This window comes from Eublepharis macularius, chromosome 2 (genome assembly GCF_028583425.1).
Source record: "Eublepharis macularius isolate TG4126 chromosome 2, MPM_Emac_v1.0, whole genome shotgun sequence".
In the NCBI taxonomy this organism is placed as follows: Eukaryota; Metazoa; Chordata; class Lepidosauria; order Squamata; family Eublepharidae; genus Eublepharis; species Eublepharis macularius.
In genome coordinates, this window is record NC_072791.1 from 45421908 (window position 1) to 45441208 (window position 19301).

General features: G+C 45.3%; 1 protein-coding gene across 5 annotated transcripts; it reads right to left on the reverse strand.

The window, feature by feature from the left end:
- Positions 1–558: 558 nt before the first annotated feature.
- On the reverse strand, positions 559–19096 carry JDP2 (Jun dimerization protein 2). 5 transcript variants are annotated; one of them, XM_054971760.1, is made up of 4 exons: positions 18799–19096; positions 6027–6250; positions 2395–2499; positions 559–1742 (listed from the first exon to the last, which is right to left on the reverse strand). In XM_054971760.1, exons 2-4 carry the CDS (start codon positions 6225–6227, stop codon positions 1557–1559), a joined length of 492 nt encoding a protein of 163 aa, XP_054827735.1. In that variant the 5' UTR covers positions 6228–6250; positions 18799–19096; the 3' UTR covers positions 559–1556. The 5 variants fall into 5 exon arrangements, with proteins under 5 accessions (XP_054827735.1, XP_054827732.1, XP_054827734.1 ...); XM_054971757.1 differs by lacking the exon at positions 18799–19096 and adding an exon at positions 18133–18438; XM_054971759.1 differs by lacking the exon at positions 18799–19096 and adding an exon at positions 17850–18064.
- Between the last annotated feature and the right edge of the window lie 205 nt (positions 19097–19301).

Here is a 19301-nt window from a genome sequence, read left to right on the forward strand (position 1 = left end):
TCAACCTGTCCCATTGGGTATAAATGAAGTAAAGTAAAAGAAAAAAGAGTGGGGCATTTACTTCACATCATATTCAAGTTATGTTATCTGGTCCATAGGCAAGGGTCAACTCTCAGTTCTGCAGTTCTCATCACCAAGGAACCAGTGAAGTGTAGTGGTTAGACTGCGGGACTAGGATCTGGGGCACCCAGATTCAAATCTTCACTCTGCCATGGAAAACTGCTGGTTGATCTGGGCCAGTCACTGTCAGCCTGAGCTTCATCAAAGGGTGGTTGTTGTGAGGATAAAACAGAGCAGGAAAAAATGATGTTGTATGCTTTGGGTCCCCTTTGGGGGAAAAGTGGGGTATAAATATCGAAACAAGCAAGTATCAACACAGCTTTCTTTGCAGGCTCCCAATCCCAAGTGCTTTTACAGCTCAGTGTATATTGCCGTCTGATCGGCTCTGTACTCAGCTCATTCCCCCACTGACAGCCAATCATCCAAAGAATGGACGAGCCCCTAAATACAATAAAGCAAGTGAAGCGCACCACAGAACAAAGCACAAGACAGAGAAGGGTAAGTAAAAGTTTAACATTTACTGAGAGATACAGGACTGAGTATTATGAATGACATACATGGATGGACATGGCGGCGGAGCCTATGTGAAGGTTCAGGCCTGTTTCCCAGCATGCCAAGGGAAAGGTGCCGATGCCAACAAAACAAGTAACACAATGGAGATAACTGTGGCATATGCATTTGTAACAAAGAGACCATAATAACATACATTTCTATGGGATCACATCTAGTGATTATATAAATCCATATAGAGACTGCTGTATAAAAAAAACTTTGTAAAAATATAAAAAAGTGTAAAAATGTGCATTTTTCAAAGCATGGCCTGGACAGCTGGGCTGTAAACATTATACTGAGGGTGTGCTTGTGGGGGCGCCTGCGCCACAGTGCCACAGACAGGCCCAGCAGTGAGGCAGGACTTGTGTCAAGTGTTTGCCATTCTTGGTTTCTGGTTTAGTTCTGAAGAGAGTGCAGAGAACACAGGCTGGGTTCAGAGTGGAAGGATGCAAAATCTAATGCCTGTGTGGCTTTGCCTGCCATGAGCTTCCTCCTACCCTTGTTGTTCCGGGTTGTTCCAGGGACCTTATGTCCCTGTGGATGGCCAACCATTAGTTGTAAGAGGGGTGGTGGGAAGCCACAACGCTGCCTTCTAGTGTCCCAAGATGTTGCAGTCTGAGGATAAACTCCAAAGGATGTCTTGAAGGTTCTCCAAGGCTGGCAAATAGATTGAAGAGACATGATGAGGCACCAGACAAGCCCTCACAGCAGCTGCCACACCCACTGAAGTGCAGCCTTAGAACAGAAGAACAGCTTCCCTCCCACTATTTCTGTGGCCACTGTCCACATTCCCTCCATTTGGTTGTTAGGTGCAATCCGCAAGGAAGCATGCTGTGTTCTGTTTGCACCAGTCTTTGGTGCGCAGTTCTTCATACAGTACATAGATGAGAGACTCTTAAAGAGACGCTGCTCAGTCTTTTGGTTCCTGACCCACCATGCCTCCTTCATTTCTTCTCTAGCTGTTCAAGCAGTGGGTTGGCTTCGCTCTCGGGTGTTTTGACGCTATCTGTCCGCACAATGCAAGTGGGGCGGTGGCGGTTCAGCATCAAGATCAGCTGCTGCCTCTCCTGCTTCAGCTCCTCTATCTGGGCTTTCAGCTCGGCGTTCATGAGCTCCAGGCGCTCGGATTCCTAAGCAGGACCAAAGAAACAAGAAGACTGAAGTTGCATGATCTGTAGAGGTGACTCTAGGAGAGGGGATGTGGCCCAGGGACTGAGTTTTGCATTCAGAAGGTCTCAGGTGCAATGCCCAGGATCTCCAGCTAAAAGGACCAGGTAACAGGTGATGTGAAAGACCTCTCCCTCAGACCCTGTGCAGGTGCTGCCACTCAGAGATGACCAAAGATCTGACTCTATATAAAGCAGCTTCATGTGTTCACAGAGCCCAGGAAGAAATGATACCACCACTCAGTTGCAGGAAAGAACCAAGCTCCCTTGTGGTTAAAAATTCACACAACACACAGAGGAGGAGCGACATAGGGACGTCAAGGGGAATTGGACTTCTTCAGCTACATTTTAGTAGAGCAGCTGAATGAAGGCCACCTACATGCCTAACAAGACAAGTTTGTTGGCTGAGGCTTTGGGAGCCACTTCTAGTCACGTCAGTACAGCCCACCATTAGGGACAGGCGGGCCATTTCCTTCAACTAAGTCTCCATTCAAGTTGTGGAAATTGTCAGGCCATATCTAAGCTTCGTAGAGAGCTGCACACTGAGAGGCTGAGCGTGCGTGGCACAAGAGAATGAAGCGGTGGTGAAGCAGCTTACACAGGCTGAGGCACTCACCCGCTGCAGGAACTCGGTCCTCTCCTTCTTTTTATTCCGACATCGAGCCGCAGCTACTTTATTCTTCTCTCGGCGCCTTTTCCTCCTTTCCTCTTCTTCATCTAGCTGAGGAGAAAGACGAACAACCCAGCCATTACTCCTGGACAGAGGGGAAGCCACCACAACAGCATCCCTTTTGCAGAGACTACGTCTCATGGGCTTTTCTGCCTAAATCTCAAAGACTGCTGAGCTCGGACTAGGCTGCCTCTTTCTGGAATGTAAACATTAACAGTGTAATCCTAAACAGAGCTGACGCCCTTCTAAACCAATTGACTTCAACAGACTTAGTACGGAGTAACTCCACTTAGGATGGCACTGTAGGTGAACAGCAAGCATGCTTTTATGCACCCATACCAATACTAGCAAACATTTTTCGTTGTTGATGCAAATGTTGCATTATTCCAAAAACCGTTAGAAGGTCCAAATGTTCAATCCCCAGCATCTCCAGCTAAAAGGATCAGAAAGTAGGTGATTTTACCCCAAATCAATGCTTAAGGTGTGTGCAAGTACACGAAGAGGGCCACCAAATTACTCTTAAACTCTGAACAAAGAAACTGTTTCACAATAAAACACTAATGAAAAATTCAATTAATCTGCCTTCTTGTTCTAACTCTTAAATGTGAGCATGCACATCTGTTGATTAAATGGTACATATGAAGCTACCTTATGCTGAGACCCTTGATCTATCAAGGTCAGTATTGTCTATTTCTGACAGGCAACAACTCTCCAGGGTCTCAGGTTAATATCTTTCGTATCAGCGACTACCTGAACTTTTTAACCAGATCTCCCGGGCATTCAACCCTGGGCCTTCTGCATATAAAGCAGATGCTCCACCACTGAGCCATGGCCCCTCCCTTTTGGTACCACAGAATGTATTTGCTTCTCCAATAGCTCAGTCTGAGGTTCCTGAATGGCATACACTGTCAATGGGCTTCAGCTTTCATCTGTGGACACACATCCTGCACTATTAAGATGTTTTATCTAGTCCAGAACAAGAAGTTCTTTCATCTCATGGAATAAAAGAACTTCTTAAAATTATAAAGTCATTTGATTAAAATCCAGACTTACCCATTACATTTAAATGAAAATGGACATTTGACAAACGTTCAACATGTGCGCTTTGACAGTGAAAGAAGCACAGGGTTTCTCTTAAGTGTGAAATAATTTGCAATTTTTTTAAATAAACGTTTCCAGTAAGGTCACTTTTAATATTCTTGCTGACACTGTGAGGAAGACACTGATGCACTCTGCAGCCTGAACAATGTTATAACCGGGGCTTTTTTTCTGGGAAAAGTGGTGGTGTAACTCAGTGGTAGAACTTAGGATCGCACAATGACGTCACTTTGGTTCAGCTGGAACAAGGGGGGAGTTTTTTAACGTTTAAATCACCCTCAGCGAAAATGGTCACATGGCCAGCAGCCTGCCCCCTGATCTCCAGACAGAGGGGAGTTTAGATTGCCCTCCGCGCCGCTCAGTGGCGCGGAGGGCAATCTAAACTCCTCTCTGTCTGGAGATCAGGGGGCGGGGCCACCGGCCATGTGACCATTTTCAATAGGTGCCAGAACTCCGACCCACCGTGTTCCAGCTGAAAAAAAGCCCTGGTAATAACAATCTCAGCCCTACTAATTAATCAGGAGTAGGAGGATCTTGAATAAGAACTTACTGGGAGCACGGCTAAGTCTGAAGGAATGCTGGCTTAACTAAGGCTATCTAGTGATTCACAGATGAAGTGAGAAGAAAAGCAGGGATTTCCAACCCAACCACTACACTAATTATCTGTGACTAACCTGGACATGATTAGTCTACCGATGCATACAGATTACAACTGTAGAAACATTTCTTCTCCCACAGGAACAGCTTTTAGAGAGTCAGGAGAATTAAAAGAAACCAACTCTCCTGTTTTAGTATTCCCTGAGAAAGCGCTTGTAAGAGTTGGAAACCCACTGGACACTTAAAGCTAAGTCATATTAAAGAACATTTATAAGCACCTTTTAGGAATCCCCACCCCCTCCATACACAGACTCTAAAACTGGTTTTCACACACACTGAGAATGCACTTGGCACTCAACTCCCACCTGTTGTCTTGAGAGTTTCCAAAGACAGGAGCTTAACTTCACTACTGGGCTTTCTCCTAGGCTGCACCATATGCAAATGGATTCCTTCTCCTCTCAACTAGCAAATCATCTCATATTCAGGCATCTAAATATGTACATTCACTGTCATTATCGCCACACCATTGCTGTGATGGAGTGCCTGATTACTGCCACTGCTTTAGTAACAGGCCATAGTACTCTGCTGTTTGGATGGTAAGACTGACACAGTGGCTGATATTTTCACTTATTAGATACGCCTCAGTTATCCCTCATCTGTGGGCCAAACTACATGTGACTGCAGAGATCTGATCGTACATCTACCTGGTTATGCATAGTTTGGCCTTAGTATGAAACTAATACATAATACCTGTTACCAAATGTACTTGTGGGCCGCACATGTAAACTTTCTTGCCTATATGAACAGGACTCCAGGTGAGGCCCAAACAGAGGGGAATGAATAAGGTACGCCCAGAGGTTTGGGACTGAAACAAAAAGTTCTAAAGCAGGTTTAGAAAGGGCGGGCGGGCGGGGGAGGAAATGGAATTATCAGAGAAAACAGAAGGTCTAGCAGCAATTCCAGGCACTAGAGAAAGATGCCAGGTTTGATCAGCATATCAGAACCCAGGGCACAAAGACAGGAGGCAAGCAGGTAAGTGGGCACATGTACAGAATGGGATGTGTGTGAATTTAGGGAAGGCAGCTCAGTTACAGGGACTGAACACAACTGCAAAAAAAAAGTTAACTTCAGCAGACTAGCCAGGAGGAGGGAGGAAATTAGTGCATCCGACTGGCCCAGGAGGGAGGGCAAGGCAGATCTGAGGTCTGCCAGAAGGGGGAGAGGGATTGGAGATATGAACAGGGCTTGACTGGTCCATTTGAACAAGAACTGGCTGTGAAAGAATCTTTGGTATGAAGGGAATGAAGGCAGCCTTTCCCTAGACTACAGCCTTGCTTAGGTCAAAATATACAATATAACAGCCATGGTGCCTTGGTCTTGCTGTGCTTGGTCTGCTTCCCAGGACTCTTCTAATGGCCCTGCATACCGTAGCTCTTTCATTGATTAGCCAGCCATTGTTAGAAGGGGCTCACGTGCAATCCTGCCAAGGGACTAGTCCCAGCTTCAGATCCCCTTTACCAGCCCACCTCCATCCTAAAGACTTTGTAAAATCTGGAAAAGCATTCTGCATCTGGCAAAGAAAGCCTGGCCAGCTGTTGGCAAAATGGTAGGGAGTGATGCCAACAAAATGGAGACACATCTGCCTTTGCAACACATCATAGCAAAAAGACAGACTATACAAATCTGAAGTGAACCCACAAAAAAAACTTTGCCTATAATTTCATCTCCTTAGTGATGTTTCATGGAAGCTGGCTTGATGGATCATTGTTAACAAGATATGTCAGTTGGAAAAAAGTCTGCAAATATCATGGCTTATGGGTGGCTGGAGGCAACAGTCTACCAAGGCAGCTGGCGGCGCTTTGCAACATCTTCTTGGAACTCACCTCACTTTTCACTGGCTGAGGTCTTTTCCCCAGTTTCACTTCCAGGAAATGCAGTGGTGAGATCATGGCTCCAATGTTGCGAATGTCAGCATACTTGAGCTCTTCTGCTGTCAAGGTGGTACCAGGTAGTCCCGTCAAGGGGCCAAGGCCCGGCAGAGCACCAGCTGTGAGGGATGGGTCTGGAATCTGCCCTGGCATCATAGCAAGACCTACAATCCCTCCGTCTAGAGAAAACAGAGACCATCGGTTACTACAAGACACTAAGTGACAAAAGCAATCAAGGAACAATTTGTCTCTTCTCATGTATCTTGCCACAGTAAAACTAGTCCATACTAAAGTGGCCCTCAGTGTGGGGAACAGACATCTTTCTAAGAGGTCATCCAGATATTCTAAAGGAATAAAGTCAAGTCAAACACAAGCTATTATTAAGAAATCCTGTTCTTACAGCTTAGCCATAATGCTGTGAAATGGTTACACAAGAGGGAAAAATGATGCCAACATAGGTGGTTGACCAAGATGAAATAATATTCAAAGCCATGATTACTGAACAGCATTTATTTGGTGTTGCAGCCACAAACGAACTCCAGTATGAATGAGGTTGGTGGACAGAAAAAGATAAGTGTATATCGATTACTATGCCAGAGGGCAATATAACCAGGTTTGTGAATTTCTCTCTTTAAAAAGGCAATGATTTCCTAATCTAGCAGTCAGACTGTTCAGTATATTTACCTCAGAGGGGATGGCAGAATGGTTAGAAGGAATTTAGCTAATTAATTGCACTGATTGTGTAAGACTAGGAAGGCTAGAGTTATTATATCAGATGTAACCTATAAGTCAAACTATCAGTTCAAATGAAGTCACATTATCAGTTTAAATATAAGGAGGAAATGTTTTTTCCACCTTGGGGAAAAAACATTGCCATGTCTGACTACCAGACTACCAGCAGTAATATAAACAAAGACACCTCACAAAATACCAATTTGAACAGGTGAGGATAAAAATTCACAACTCCACCTCAGTGAAAACAGGAAGCAGAAGAAATAAGATAAGCTTCATGACTAAGAGAAGAGAAACACCAATACTGAAACAGATATTGCAACTAAATCCAAACATTCACCAACTACTACCGTCTACGCAAGACATACGGAAAAATCAAGAAACAAACATTTTAATGATCTCATGTGTGAGGCAAGAACTAGAGAATATGACAACTACTTCATCAAACAGAAAATTAAGATTGGTAACTGACATAGGTTAGAGGTGACTTGGCAGCATATAACACATGCAACTGACAGAAAATTTTACTTTGTAGAATCATTTTGGATAAAAATGTTTGACATTGTTTTATGTGAGAACTAGAAAATGCCTACAATACAATACCTATAGCATAGAAGAGGAATATTATCTGTAAAAAAAAAAACTTTCTATACCAAATTCAAATGGTATTTATTTATTTAGGATACTTCCATGCCATCTCTTTAGTGCCGCTTGATACAGTCACTCCATTGGCTACTTATCAGTTACCATGCTCAATTCAAGGTATTGGTTATTACATACAAAGCTCTTGGTTCAGCATACCTACGGGACCACCTCCCTCCCAATGTCCCTCCACGGCAGCTTTGTTCATCTGAACAGGGTCTCTTGAAGGTGCAAGCCTGCACATGGGTGAAATCAACAGCAGCCTGTACACTGGCTTTCTCTGTGGTGGCCCCTACTCTGTGGAATGGCCTGTCTGAGGAGGTCAGGAGAGCCCCCACTCTCCTGTCTTTCTGCAAACAATGCAAAACTGAATTGTACAAAAAGGCTTTTTACTCAGATAGGAGGGTGGTATTATAGGGAGGGGGTCTCAGGTGTTTCTCTAATGAGTTAGGAACCATGGACTTCACTATTATGTTGCCTTACATATTATCTGTTGATTTCAATATGTACTCCCATATACTATATACTACTTGTGCTTCATGTTTTCTAATGTCAGTCCTAGAACTGATTGTGTTCTTTAACCCAGGGCCGGCACACCCACTGAGGCCAGGTAGGCAGTGGCCTCAGGCACGGGGTGCCGGAGGGAGCGCCAGAGGAGGCGCGGGGGGTGGGAGCGCGCGCCACAGAGCAGCAGCCTCCTATCCCTCCCGCCCCGCTGCCACCACCAGCACAAGCCCCCGGCTGGGCACAGCTGCCGCAGGCAGGCATCTGCGGCGGCACAGGCAACCGAGAGGGAGAGCTCGGAGGCCACCCGCGCACCATCACAGCCGCCCACCGCAGCGATCGTGCCGGCGGCAGTGCATGCGCTCCCGTGATGACGTCATGCATGGCATCATCACACAGGCCAGTGCACGCGTGCTTGCGTGCAGGGGCACGCCCGGCCGGCTGGCCGCGAGCGCTGAAAACCCTTGAGCCGCCCCTGCTTTAACCCTATATTGGATCCTTGCTAATTCTATGTCTTTGTAAACTGGTATTCATTTACCCTATGACATTGTTATTGGAAATGTACTTGACACTCTATAGAAATGCCTGCCCTTGTCCTTGCTATAGATCGTACTAATCTCACACTTTGTAATCCGCCTTGAGTCTCAGTGAGAAAGCTGGAATATAAATGACATACATAAATTTAAGAGCCACCATAAACGAGTATGTATCTGCACAGTTACTGTTCACTGAATCTCAGAACTATGGGCACACACAATCCAGAGGAAGTTAAGCACACAAATTCCATTTGATTTCAGTGACACTTGGAGGAGTGTTGACCCCAATTCAGAATAATTTAAAGTGTATACATTCCACTGAAATCAACTGGACTTAAGAGAAAGTTAAGCATATATGCAGCCAGATACAGTGATATTTACTAGGAACCAAGTCCTTCTGAGTTTAATGGTACATCCTAGAGAGTGTGCTTAGGGTTGCAACTAACCCCACACTGAAATCAGTAGGAGTTATGCACACCTACAGTTCAATACTAAACAAAGTTACGCCCTTCTAAGTTAACCAAAATTAATGATCTTAGGAGCATGTAACTTTGTTCAGGACTGCATCGCTAGCTTTCTGTAGGCCAAGGTCACTGCGTCCACTTTACAGGAAAACTCTGAAATTACAACAGCAAAAATCACATGACTAATCACAGTAATGGAATCAATTAGCTACCAAAGCAGTCTTTATCATTTGAAAACTCAGGCTTAGATTGTGGTAGTCAATCCATGATTCAGGTGATTTATAGGAAGGTTTTCCAAAGAAACTCACTAAAACTTTGCATCAGTGGGCCATTCTCAAGGCAACACCATTTCTTTTTTAGCCTTTCTTAGTGGACTGTTATGAGGACACTTCTCTCTAGAAACCAGACAGCATCTAAATCTAAGACATCTCTGTAATCGTGGAAAAAGTAAGCCTCTGCTGAACAATGACATTATGAAGGCACTGCATAAGGCCTGCAGAACATATGGCAACCTAAAAGCATCAGTCGATCTCTTCATTCTCCACAGCTTTTAGTCCTTCACAATGCAAAGAAAACCTAGTGCCTCTCCCACAATACTGTTATCCCATTCCCCAATTTTGTGGGAATGATTCAGTCTCCCCCTGCTTCTTTCCTTCCCCCTTCCCTAAAGCTGCTGCACATACAAGATTCCCATCTTACCAATAAGTTCAATCCACTTTTCCCTGCTGGTACCTCTTCTGTGCCTGTGCCAAGATTGCATGCACGCATTGCCACACACAGGACAAGGATTAGATCACAAACTAGGTCTTAAAACATACGACTCCTTAAAAGATGAATTTATAATGCAGGCTCCCTCTACCTCTCTCTCTCTCTCTCACACACACACACACATACACACATTATTGCTACAGAATTGGTGCTAGTGCTAAAACAGTGCTATTAGGAAGCTGCTGCTATTATCCCTGGAAAAAGAACTGCCTTGTGCCTGGGAGATATTTTCCAGGCCAGCAACTATAAAGACAGTCCAGAACTCAACATAGTTTACCTTCTTGAGATTCCTACACATATCTATGATTTAGAGTTCTTAGCCCTTTAGACAGTAGCCTGATCCATACCAGCCGCTATCTGAACCATATATCCTTTAGAAAGATTCTGAAATTAAAGCCCCCAAGTTCTGTGTCCTGGGGCTAAGCTCTAAGATTAGCTCTCCCAAAAAAAAAAAAAACCCTCTGGAATCACAGCTTGCTGAATGTGAAAACTTCCTACCACTGTGTACGAAGGATCGAGATCAAGAGCCAGTGTTGTACAGTGGTTCGAGTTTTGGACTACGATTTGAGAAAACCAGGTCTGCATCCCTACTTTGCCATGGAAGCTCACTGGGTGACTCTCTGCAGTCTGTCTTTCTCTGTCTAACCTTACTCATGAGGTGCTTATGTGGAGATGGGGAGAATAAAGACATAAGCTATTTTGAGTCCCCATTGAGAAGAAAAGCAGGGCATAAATATCTTAAACAAATAAAACTCTGACCTCATATGAAAATCTACTGTGAATTCAACACTAAAGGAACCTCAGGTTTTCCCCTGCAGGCAAATAGTGTCTTCAACTGGATTTAATAACAACAACAACAACAACATTCAATTTATATACTGCCCTTCAGGATGACTTAACACCCACTCAGAGCAGCTTACAAAGTATGCTATTATTATCCCCACAACAAACACCCTGTGAGGTGGGTGGGGCTGAGAGAGCTCCTAGAAGTTCCTAGAAGCTGTGACTAGCCCAAGGTCACCCAGCTGGCCTCAAGTGGAAGAGTGGGGAATCAAACCCGGTTCTCCAGATTAGAGTCCCACACTCTTAACCACTACACCAAACTAGCTTTACAAAGTGGGATTCAGAAAACAACACAAAGAATTAACTCCTTACCCAGCATCACAGCTCCAATCAAGATCAAGGGCCCTGCATCTACATTTTTTGAGACATCTAGTTGCAAATCTTGGATCTTACTTCCATTTCAGAATATTTAAGATCAAGTCAAGATAAAACTCAACTTCTTCAAGCCTAAGAAACCAAAGGATGTAATTCCCAAGTGGGTACAGCACACAAAAGACAACTTCCACCTCACGTTTCCTGAGAAATGTTTCAGATCAAGCCATACAGTATGGGAGATCTATGATCAGGATCTCTTACAATTTCTTTCTGAGATCAAATCAGCTGAGGAGGACCTAGAATTGGGGGTGTATGTGTCTGAAACCTTACCATGTAGTGCTTTTCTAATCACATCACACACACACACACCTTGAAGCTGCTATGTGCCCCACAGAGGAAAACATACAAACATCCTATGATGCAGGTATCTCCCTCCTAAGGAACTAATAGCAGCTCTACTATTACCTCAGCCCCAGTCCAATTCCCTACCCCCAGCTTTCTGGCTGTACTGAACTGAAACAACAAGCAGGAGATTTTGATCACAGACTTCTACATCACACTAGCTGTATTAGGCAGTGTCTCAGAATAGACACCAGGATGGTGTCTGCAAACTATCATAAAAGTAGTAGAGTTTAAAATAAAAAACTCTTTCCATTATAAAACAGGAAAAAATACTTCAACCTTGAGTGTGTGCATATTTCCTCAGAATCCTCATTATTCTTCACCTTTCTTATAGGATACTCATACAAAGAGGGCTAAAAAGAAGCAATCACATTGCAGCTGACCTTACCATCTGGCTCTGTATGAGGTCTAGAATTCGGACAGTGCAACCTTAAGTAGAGTTACACCCTTTTAAGCCTGTGGACTTCAATGGACTTAGAAGGGTGTATAATTCTGCTTTAAGACAATCTCTGAGGGATTTGAGATTGTTCAGTTTGGAGAAGAAGAGGTTGAGGGAGACTCGTATTTAAAAGGCTGACATTTAGGGAAGGGAAGAGAGCTGCTTCCGTGGACAACAGATAATAGGATTTGCAATAATGGATTTAAACTACAGGAGGGAAGGTACTGGCTGGATATTAGAAAAAAACTTCTTCATGTTAAAGAGTAATTCAACAGTTGGGTAGGGACGTGGTAGGTTCCCCCTCATTGACAGTCTTCAAGGAGCAGCTGGACAAATACTTGTTGGAGATGCTTTAGGCCGTTCCTGCACTGTGCAGGGGGTTGATGGGTCTGTAAAGTCCCTTCCAACATTATGATTCTAATCAGTGATGGATATTGTAACAAGACACAGAAATTGGGGGTGGGTTCTATTTGTCTCTTCTTATGGAAAATGATTTCCTTTTCAGAACATCTGAAGAAGGGCACTCTGATTCACAAAAGTTCATGCTGGAATAAATGTTAACAGTCTTTATGTGCCACTGGCCTTCTGTTTTATTTTGCTACAACAGACTAACACAGCTACCTGGTATGTTTCTTCCCTGCACAGCTAAAATGCAGAGCCTGTTTCCCATAGAAAAAGGATCTACATCTGTCTTAGCTGTCTGTTTACTTCCACTTTGAGGACAGGAACACAACATTTTTTTCAAAGTGTCTTACAGTAAACAGACAATCTGCCATCTTGGCATTGTATGAATAAACTTACTGAAATACAAATCCAAGAGAAGAAAATCTGGCCACCAGCATGTACTCCGCAAAGTTGCTTCTGCAGTGAGGTAGGTAGTTTTAAAATTAGTTAGTGTGCAATCTCTCTGCTGTCACTGACTTGCAACTAGTCCCACAATGAATCCTCAGCCTGAAGCCACCTCACGATCTGTGGAGATAGAAGCACTAGGCTAGGAAAGAGACAAGGTCTAGTGAACACTTAGCTAAGGCCAGCCCCGGTTACCAAGTTATTCACATAGATCTGCTGCTAACATACATTTCCCCTTCCTCACAAGTTTACAGCAACTTTCATCAGTTTCCAGCTTCTCCTTTACAAAGCTATTATTTAGTACCAATAGAAAAGAGCAACAGTGGCACCTATAATACTAACAAAATTTGTGGTACGGTATGAACTTTCATGAGTCACAGCTCACGAAAGAAGCTCATAAATTTTGTTAGTCTTATAGGTGCTACTGGACACTTACTTGCTCTTTTCTACTGCTACAGACAGACTAACACAGCTACCCTGTTCCTTTCCCCAACATCTTTTCTACACCTAAGTGCTTATTCTATATATCCCCTTCCATTTACAAAGGAACAGTTCTTGTGCCTTCTATTTTGTGACAGAATCTCTCAAAAAGAAATACTGAAACCTTTTAAATTAGACATGATGATGGTGGCAGGTCTGTGTATCAGAAGAGAGTCAGCCGCCAAATTGCCACAAGGTGAGAATGACAGGCAAGAGGAGATGCTGAAACCTTCTCTCAGCCACACTTTTCTCCCCCAAACTGCTTTTTAAAACACTGTATCTTTCACTGGTACAGGTAGTCTCCTGTGCAAGCACCGAGTCATTACTGACCCATGGGAGGAGTCGCATCATGACATTTTCTTGGCAGACTTTTTGTTACGGGGTGGTTTGCCATTACCATTGTGTCCCCCAGTCATCTACACTTTACCCAGGAAACTGGGTACTCATTTTACTGACCCCAGAAGAATGGAAGGCTGAGTCAACCTTGAGCTGGCTACCTGAACCCGGCTTCCGCCAGGCTCGAACTCAGGTCATGAGCAGAGCTTGGGCTGCAGTACTGCAGCTTACCACTCTGAGCCCCATGGTACAGAGTGGTAAGTTGCAGTACTGCAGCCCAAGCTCTGCTCGTCATGACCTGAGAAGAGCTTGGGCTGGTGGGGGGATATGGTTCTTTCAATGATCACATGCAAGCAGTAAGCTTGAAGTTTTATGCTAAGGTTCAGCAGATTTTTAGTTGCTAACAGGCATAATTTATATTTATTTAGATCACAGATTCTTCCTAAAGATTCCCATAGATTCTCCATGTGGATGGACAAACAAGCACACCCACCTCCTCCAAAGCATCCCCACAAAAAAATAACATTGTATATGAGGAGGAGTGCGTGTATATGCTCAAATAGGCATATGTTCCAATTTGAGTGACCTCCTCCTGCTTTTTTGAGAGAGAAGAATGGTACACATTGAGCCTAGGGAAAAAGATAAAAGGATATCCCTTCCAAGTACCAGACTAGGAGTGCGAAGGGGAACAAAATAAAAGTAGGAAGATATCACATGAACCTAACTGACACCCACAAAATGAAAAAAAGATGAGATTCTAATGAAAAATGCAAAATTACAGAAAGAAAAAATCTCTTATTAATCCAATATCTCACTATTCATACAATGGATCAAAATGAAAAAAAACTACATTAAAAGATATAAGCACTATGGCATCAGTAAACATCTGCTATAAGACCATATGTAGAAAGAATGGAATAAAACGTAATAACATCTGCAAGCAAGTTGTTTCAATATATAATATTCCTCAGATTCAGAACATATTCTTCTTTTTTTCCTGTTTCCTTTTTACCAAACCCATGTGTTGAGAAACTCTTTACAATGAGACCACCAGAAAATACATGACTGTGAGTATTTAATTCCATACTTTCAATTCAAGGTCTGAGCGGGGGTGTCAGTTGGTTTCATTTAACGTCTCCCCGCTCTCACTTTGTCCCCCTTCGTACATTGGCACATTGGTCTGAAGCACACGTATCTATGCCCTGCTCTCCAAAGCAGTCATTTCTTTATGGGCCTGCTGAAGAGGGCAGAACTGCTGCTGTAGAAAGAGGCAAGCTTATGAACCAGAGCTTATGGGGGTTTCCCCTCCAGTATTCTTCATCCAGTGAATATGTTCATTTAATAGCTTCTCACACCCTTGTGTTTCTAATGGAGTACGCTCTCACCTACACAACTCGTGCCAAATAAACCATTTAGTCAGCTGGCACAGCAGTTTGTCTTCAAGCACTAAAGCAGGAATCGGCCATTAGTGGATTAGGATTTATATCTGGACTTCCACTCCAAGGTTTACAGCCTGCAAACCCAAACACAACATGCAAGAGATGTGCTTATGTGCACCGAAGGTAATCCAGTCCCAGAGCACTGCCAGCAGGACAACTGCAGACCTCTCCTGCAATCTCCTTGCTCATCACTGCTCTAATGAGACCTCAAAGCCGCATGTTGTATCTACAGGATGGTCACTCTCGGCCTCTCATTCAAATAACAACTTGCAAACGTTACTGCCAGACCACCTGGACAAAATTATTACAAGTTCAGCAAAGGCACAAGCACCACCTACCAGGACAAAGTAGGAAAAAGAATGTAAGGCTTCTCCAGCCGCAAGTGCTACCACTGACTCTTCTTGAGACAAGGCTGTACCAATGCCGAAAGAGAGGCAATATACCTCAAGACTTTGGGAGCACAAGTCTTAAATGTTACTGAAGAAAAAGGCAGCCATTTGTATTTAATTTCTCCAAGAATTCTGCTAAATCCTCCCAAGGAAACTAATGCAATTCCAAGGCAGCAGAAACAGTTGCCCCTCATGAGGAGGGTGGATTTGGACTGCAAATCCTCCTATGTCCCCTCCACTCACCCATGCAACTGGACCTGTTTAAATTGTCAGGAACTGCACAAAGAATCTGACATCCTAACAACTGTTATCCCAGACACCCCCATGTAAAAACAAGTTATGGATTCCCAGCGGAGATCTCTGGCCAAGAAAAAAGAAAACCCTGCTGAAAATTTTCATGCAAGCTTCAGGAATCAAGCTGAAAAATTCCTAGCCTGACTCAGTGAAGTATTTCTCTCTGCTCAGCTCAGCACTCCAAGCCCCAACACACACACATACACAGTTTGGCAGTGGTTGCGTTCCAGAGCTGGTAATACAAGCCATGAAGAAAGCTGCCAAGACAAGCAACAAAATGAGCCAGGCCCCATTTCATTGGCCACCATACACTGCATATGGCCCAGGAACCAGCCAAACGAGTGCTCTCACCCACCTTGAGGGCATAGGAGACCCTGTGTTTTCAAATACACCTCTACAGGGCCTTCATTAAAGGGAAATGGAAACATAATGTGGCTCTTGCTTGCTCTTTTCTCTCTTGGTTTTTCTCCGTCCTCTCAATTTGGTCTCCAACCTTTTTCTCTACCAGAGTGTCTAGGGGGGAAGCACAGGAGGAGAAGAGGGAAAACTGCCTTCTGGAAATGAGCTCTAAAGACTTTTAATTCCACTTTATTCTTGACTCTAAAGTGGACTTAGGACATGAACAAACAGAAATGATCTCAAGGGGCCTCCTTTTTTCAGGTTAGCTGGAAGGAGGAGGAACATTCATGGAACCACACATGTGCAACTTCAATCCCCCTGGAAACAAAAAGAACTCAAACGGAACTGAGATTTTGCTCACTTTGAAGGCACACAGTTATTAGTGTGCACTATCACACCGTAATGTGCAGACCACTGAAATGACAAAGAACTGCCTGCAAGAAAGGCTCCCCACTGCCTGTCTAAATGAAATCAGAATCCCTCAGTCCTTGCAGGCGGAAGGCAAAGTTGCTCCAATCTGCATTTATGGATCTGCAGGGCTATGCATTTGTCTCTACAATGCCTAGGTGACAATGCCATCAGGCAGACTTCTCCTGGGTGCAAAAAACATTAACAGAAAAAACCCCTTCGGAGATAATTTTGCCTATAGTTGACAAGGCATAAGAGCTATCAAGGAACAAACTAGTTGAGCATTCTGTTAGCAAGAGCAGCCCCATCGGATGCTGTATGAAAAACAGTAACGCTGCAAATACAATATCCCAACACGCTTGCACTCCTTAACATGCCAGAGAAGGTGTGGCTAAATGAACGAACATCCTAAAAGTATGAAACTTGCAAATCTCAGAAATCATTTTTCTGACTCCTGAGGGCAAGGCCTAAAACACTGCCGCTCAGATTAAGTAACAGCAGTGTGTCAATGACACCAAGCCTGTTACTGATCCTGAGAGTCCTCATACCTAGTGAGAAAGGAGGGCCCAGCCACAAAGGAAAAGCCCCTATCTCAACCTTCTCTTGCTCTATTTTTGCAGCCCCTATTCCCTCTATCCCTTCAGCTTCACCAGCTATATAAACTAAAGAAAATGCATACAACTCAGGTCCACATTCACACTCGTGGCAACATGAATTACACTAAATCCATAATTAGATAGGATAGAAGGCAGTCAGTTGCTACCTTGTGCTTTTTTGTACCACAGCCCTACACAACATAAGGTTTGAGAGTGGATTACAGCCGTTTTCCTGACTATTTGCAATCCCCTGGGGGAAATTCCAAATTCCTATTGTCTGTGGCCTTTTCCCCATATCTTTGTGGGATTGTCTAAGGCCTATTAAGATGACCATTGAAAGTGGAGTTTTGTTGGCACTGCAAGTTTTTCCAGACTGCGGGGTGAGGAAAGAAAAAAGTAAGAGTCAAAGCGATTTGGAGGCTTGTGGTAGTACACAGATAGAAGCGCAGTATCGACTATGAGGCAAAAAGGGGGGATTAGAAAAGAACACAGTATGTTGACATTGTAATTACTGTTAACACAGAAATCCAGTTCTCTTGATTTTGCAGCCCTCAGAGTGATTAGAAGCATGTATTCTAGGATCGTCTCTGACTAGTGCAGCTGGCATATGCCCCCCCCCCCCCCCCCCCCGCCACACACCTTTGCTGCAACATATTCTGATCTGGTCCACGAAGGTTTTGCTATGAAGGATCCTGCCTCAAGCCATGGTTAGATTTTCTTAACACCAGTTCCTTCTTCAACCTAAAATACTGAGCCACATGGAGATAGATGGCATCTAAGGACGCCTGATGGAGGAGGCCGGCTTGCACCCGCAGTGTTCTGGCACCCTATACATACGTTCACACCCATATACTCCGCATTTATTAATCCGGGGCAACTACAACTCTCGCAACTAATGCTATCAGATAGCATCACATTCCCTCGTGCATCCATAAGCACGCACCAGGATGGTCTGCAGCCGCCCCTCGCTGTCAGCCTGGCCCAAGCTTGTTAAGGGATAACTCATCTGGCTCCGGAAAGAGGCGGTAAGGGGCCCGCGGCTGGGAGCTCCGACACAGGCCAACGCTCCACGCGCGCTGCGCCTCCGAAGAGGCCCAGCGAGAGGCGCCCAAAATCAGGTCCGATCGCAGCCTTTGCAGGCAGCCAGCCCGGCCGAGAACACGCGGCGCTTCCACCGAGCTGAACCCCACCGCCCGCCCGCCGCTGCGATCCAGCGCCTCACCCACCAAGCCGACGCAGCAGGCGGCGAAGGTGCCCGCGGGGCCCGGCTGCAGAAGGAGGCGGGTTGCAGGCTCAGCTCCGCCGCAGCCGTCCTGCTCCAGGAGCGCACGTCGGCCTCCCCCTCCAGGCCTGTCGGGCCGACTCGAATCGAGCCGCGTTGGGTCCCGGGAGGAGCCGCCGTTGTCGCCGCCAGGGGGACGCCTGGGCGGCAGCAGCAGCCCCCGCCGTCGCTGCGAGTCGGCTCCGTCCCTCGGCTTCCCTCCCGCAGGCTGTGTCGAGCGGCTGGGTGGGTTGCATCAGCCCCGGTTATATAGCGGCCCCTGGGCTGGCGGGGAGGGGTCGGGAATGCGGAACCGGCCGGGCTGCCAGCTCCAGACGTCAGGGTGGGAGGAGAAGAGGGGACCGCAGGGGAGGAGAGCGCAGGCCGGGGGCGGGACCATCGCCACGGGCAGCGCACGGCGGAGCTCCGCCGAAGAAGGTGGGCGGGGGAGGCTCCGCGCCAGGACTCTGGGCTGGGCAACAAGTGAAGGCGAGGAGGACTCTGGGCACGTGCAGAGCGCCCGTCTGCACTGCGGGACTTTTCTGGAGGAAGGCGGCCGGGATGCCAGGTCAGAGGGCGCTACTTCGAGCAGAATTGAGTCCCCGCATCGTCTCTAAAGGGGAAGTTTTACCTGAGACACATCTTCAGTAGAGGGAGCGCGCTGAAGCACGGCGGACGGTTCGGGATCACTCGGTGCCAGGGAATGTGCTCAGCGAAGAGGAAGGAAAAGATATAAATCGATAGATGAGTATTCAATCAAGCAGATATACAGCGCGATCCTAAATAGAGTGGCCTCTGTCTACTTCCATTGAAGTCAATGGGCTCAGAAGGATGTAAAATCTGTTTAAGATTTAGGACTGATGGACCAAAGCAGCCCCGTGTACTTACTGACAAAGAATGCAGGAATTCTGATTCGGCTCCTGTGCTACTGCCCGGTCAAGTCACCTTCTGCCTATTCACCTTCTCCTATTCACCAAAGAAGTCCAGGGTTGCTATGCAGAGACAGCAAACAGTTCAGTTCAGTAGAGACAGTTCAGTAGAGAGATACAATTTTCAGTGCCTTTTCTGCAAACTTGTTTCTTTCATGTCTTGGTTTTGGATTCCTCTCCCTCTGTTGCTGAATTTCCAAGAAGT

Excerpts from the sequence above, each read along its gene's own strand:
- JDP2 (XM_054971760.1), bottom strand. The coding sequence starts at position 6,227 with ATGATGCCAGGGCAGATTCCAGACCCATCCCTCACAGCTGGTGCTCTG. Across the intron at positions 2,500-6,026 it reads CTCAGCCAGTGAAAAGTGAG|CTAGATGAAGAAGAGGAAAG; the intron begins GTGAGTTCCAAG and ends CTTTCTCCTCAG. Across the intron at positions 1,743-2,394 it reads GGACCGAGTTCCTGCAGCGG|GAATCCGAGCGCCTGGAGCT; the intron begins GTGAGTGCCTCA and ends GGTCCTGCTTAG.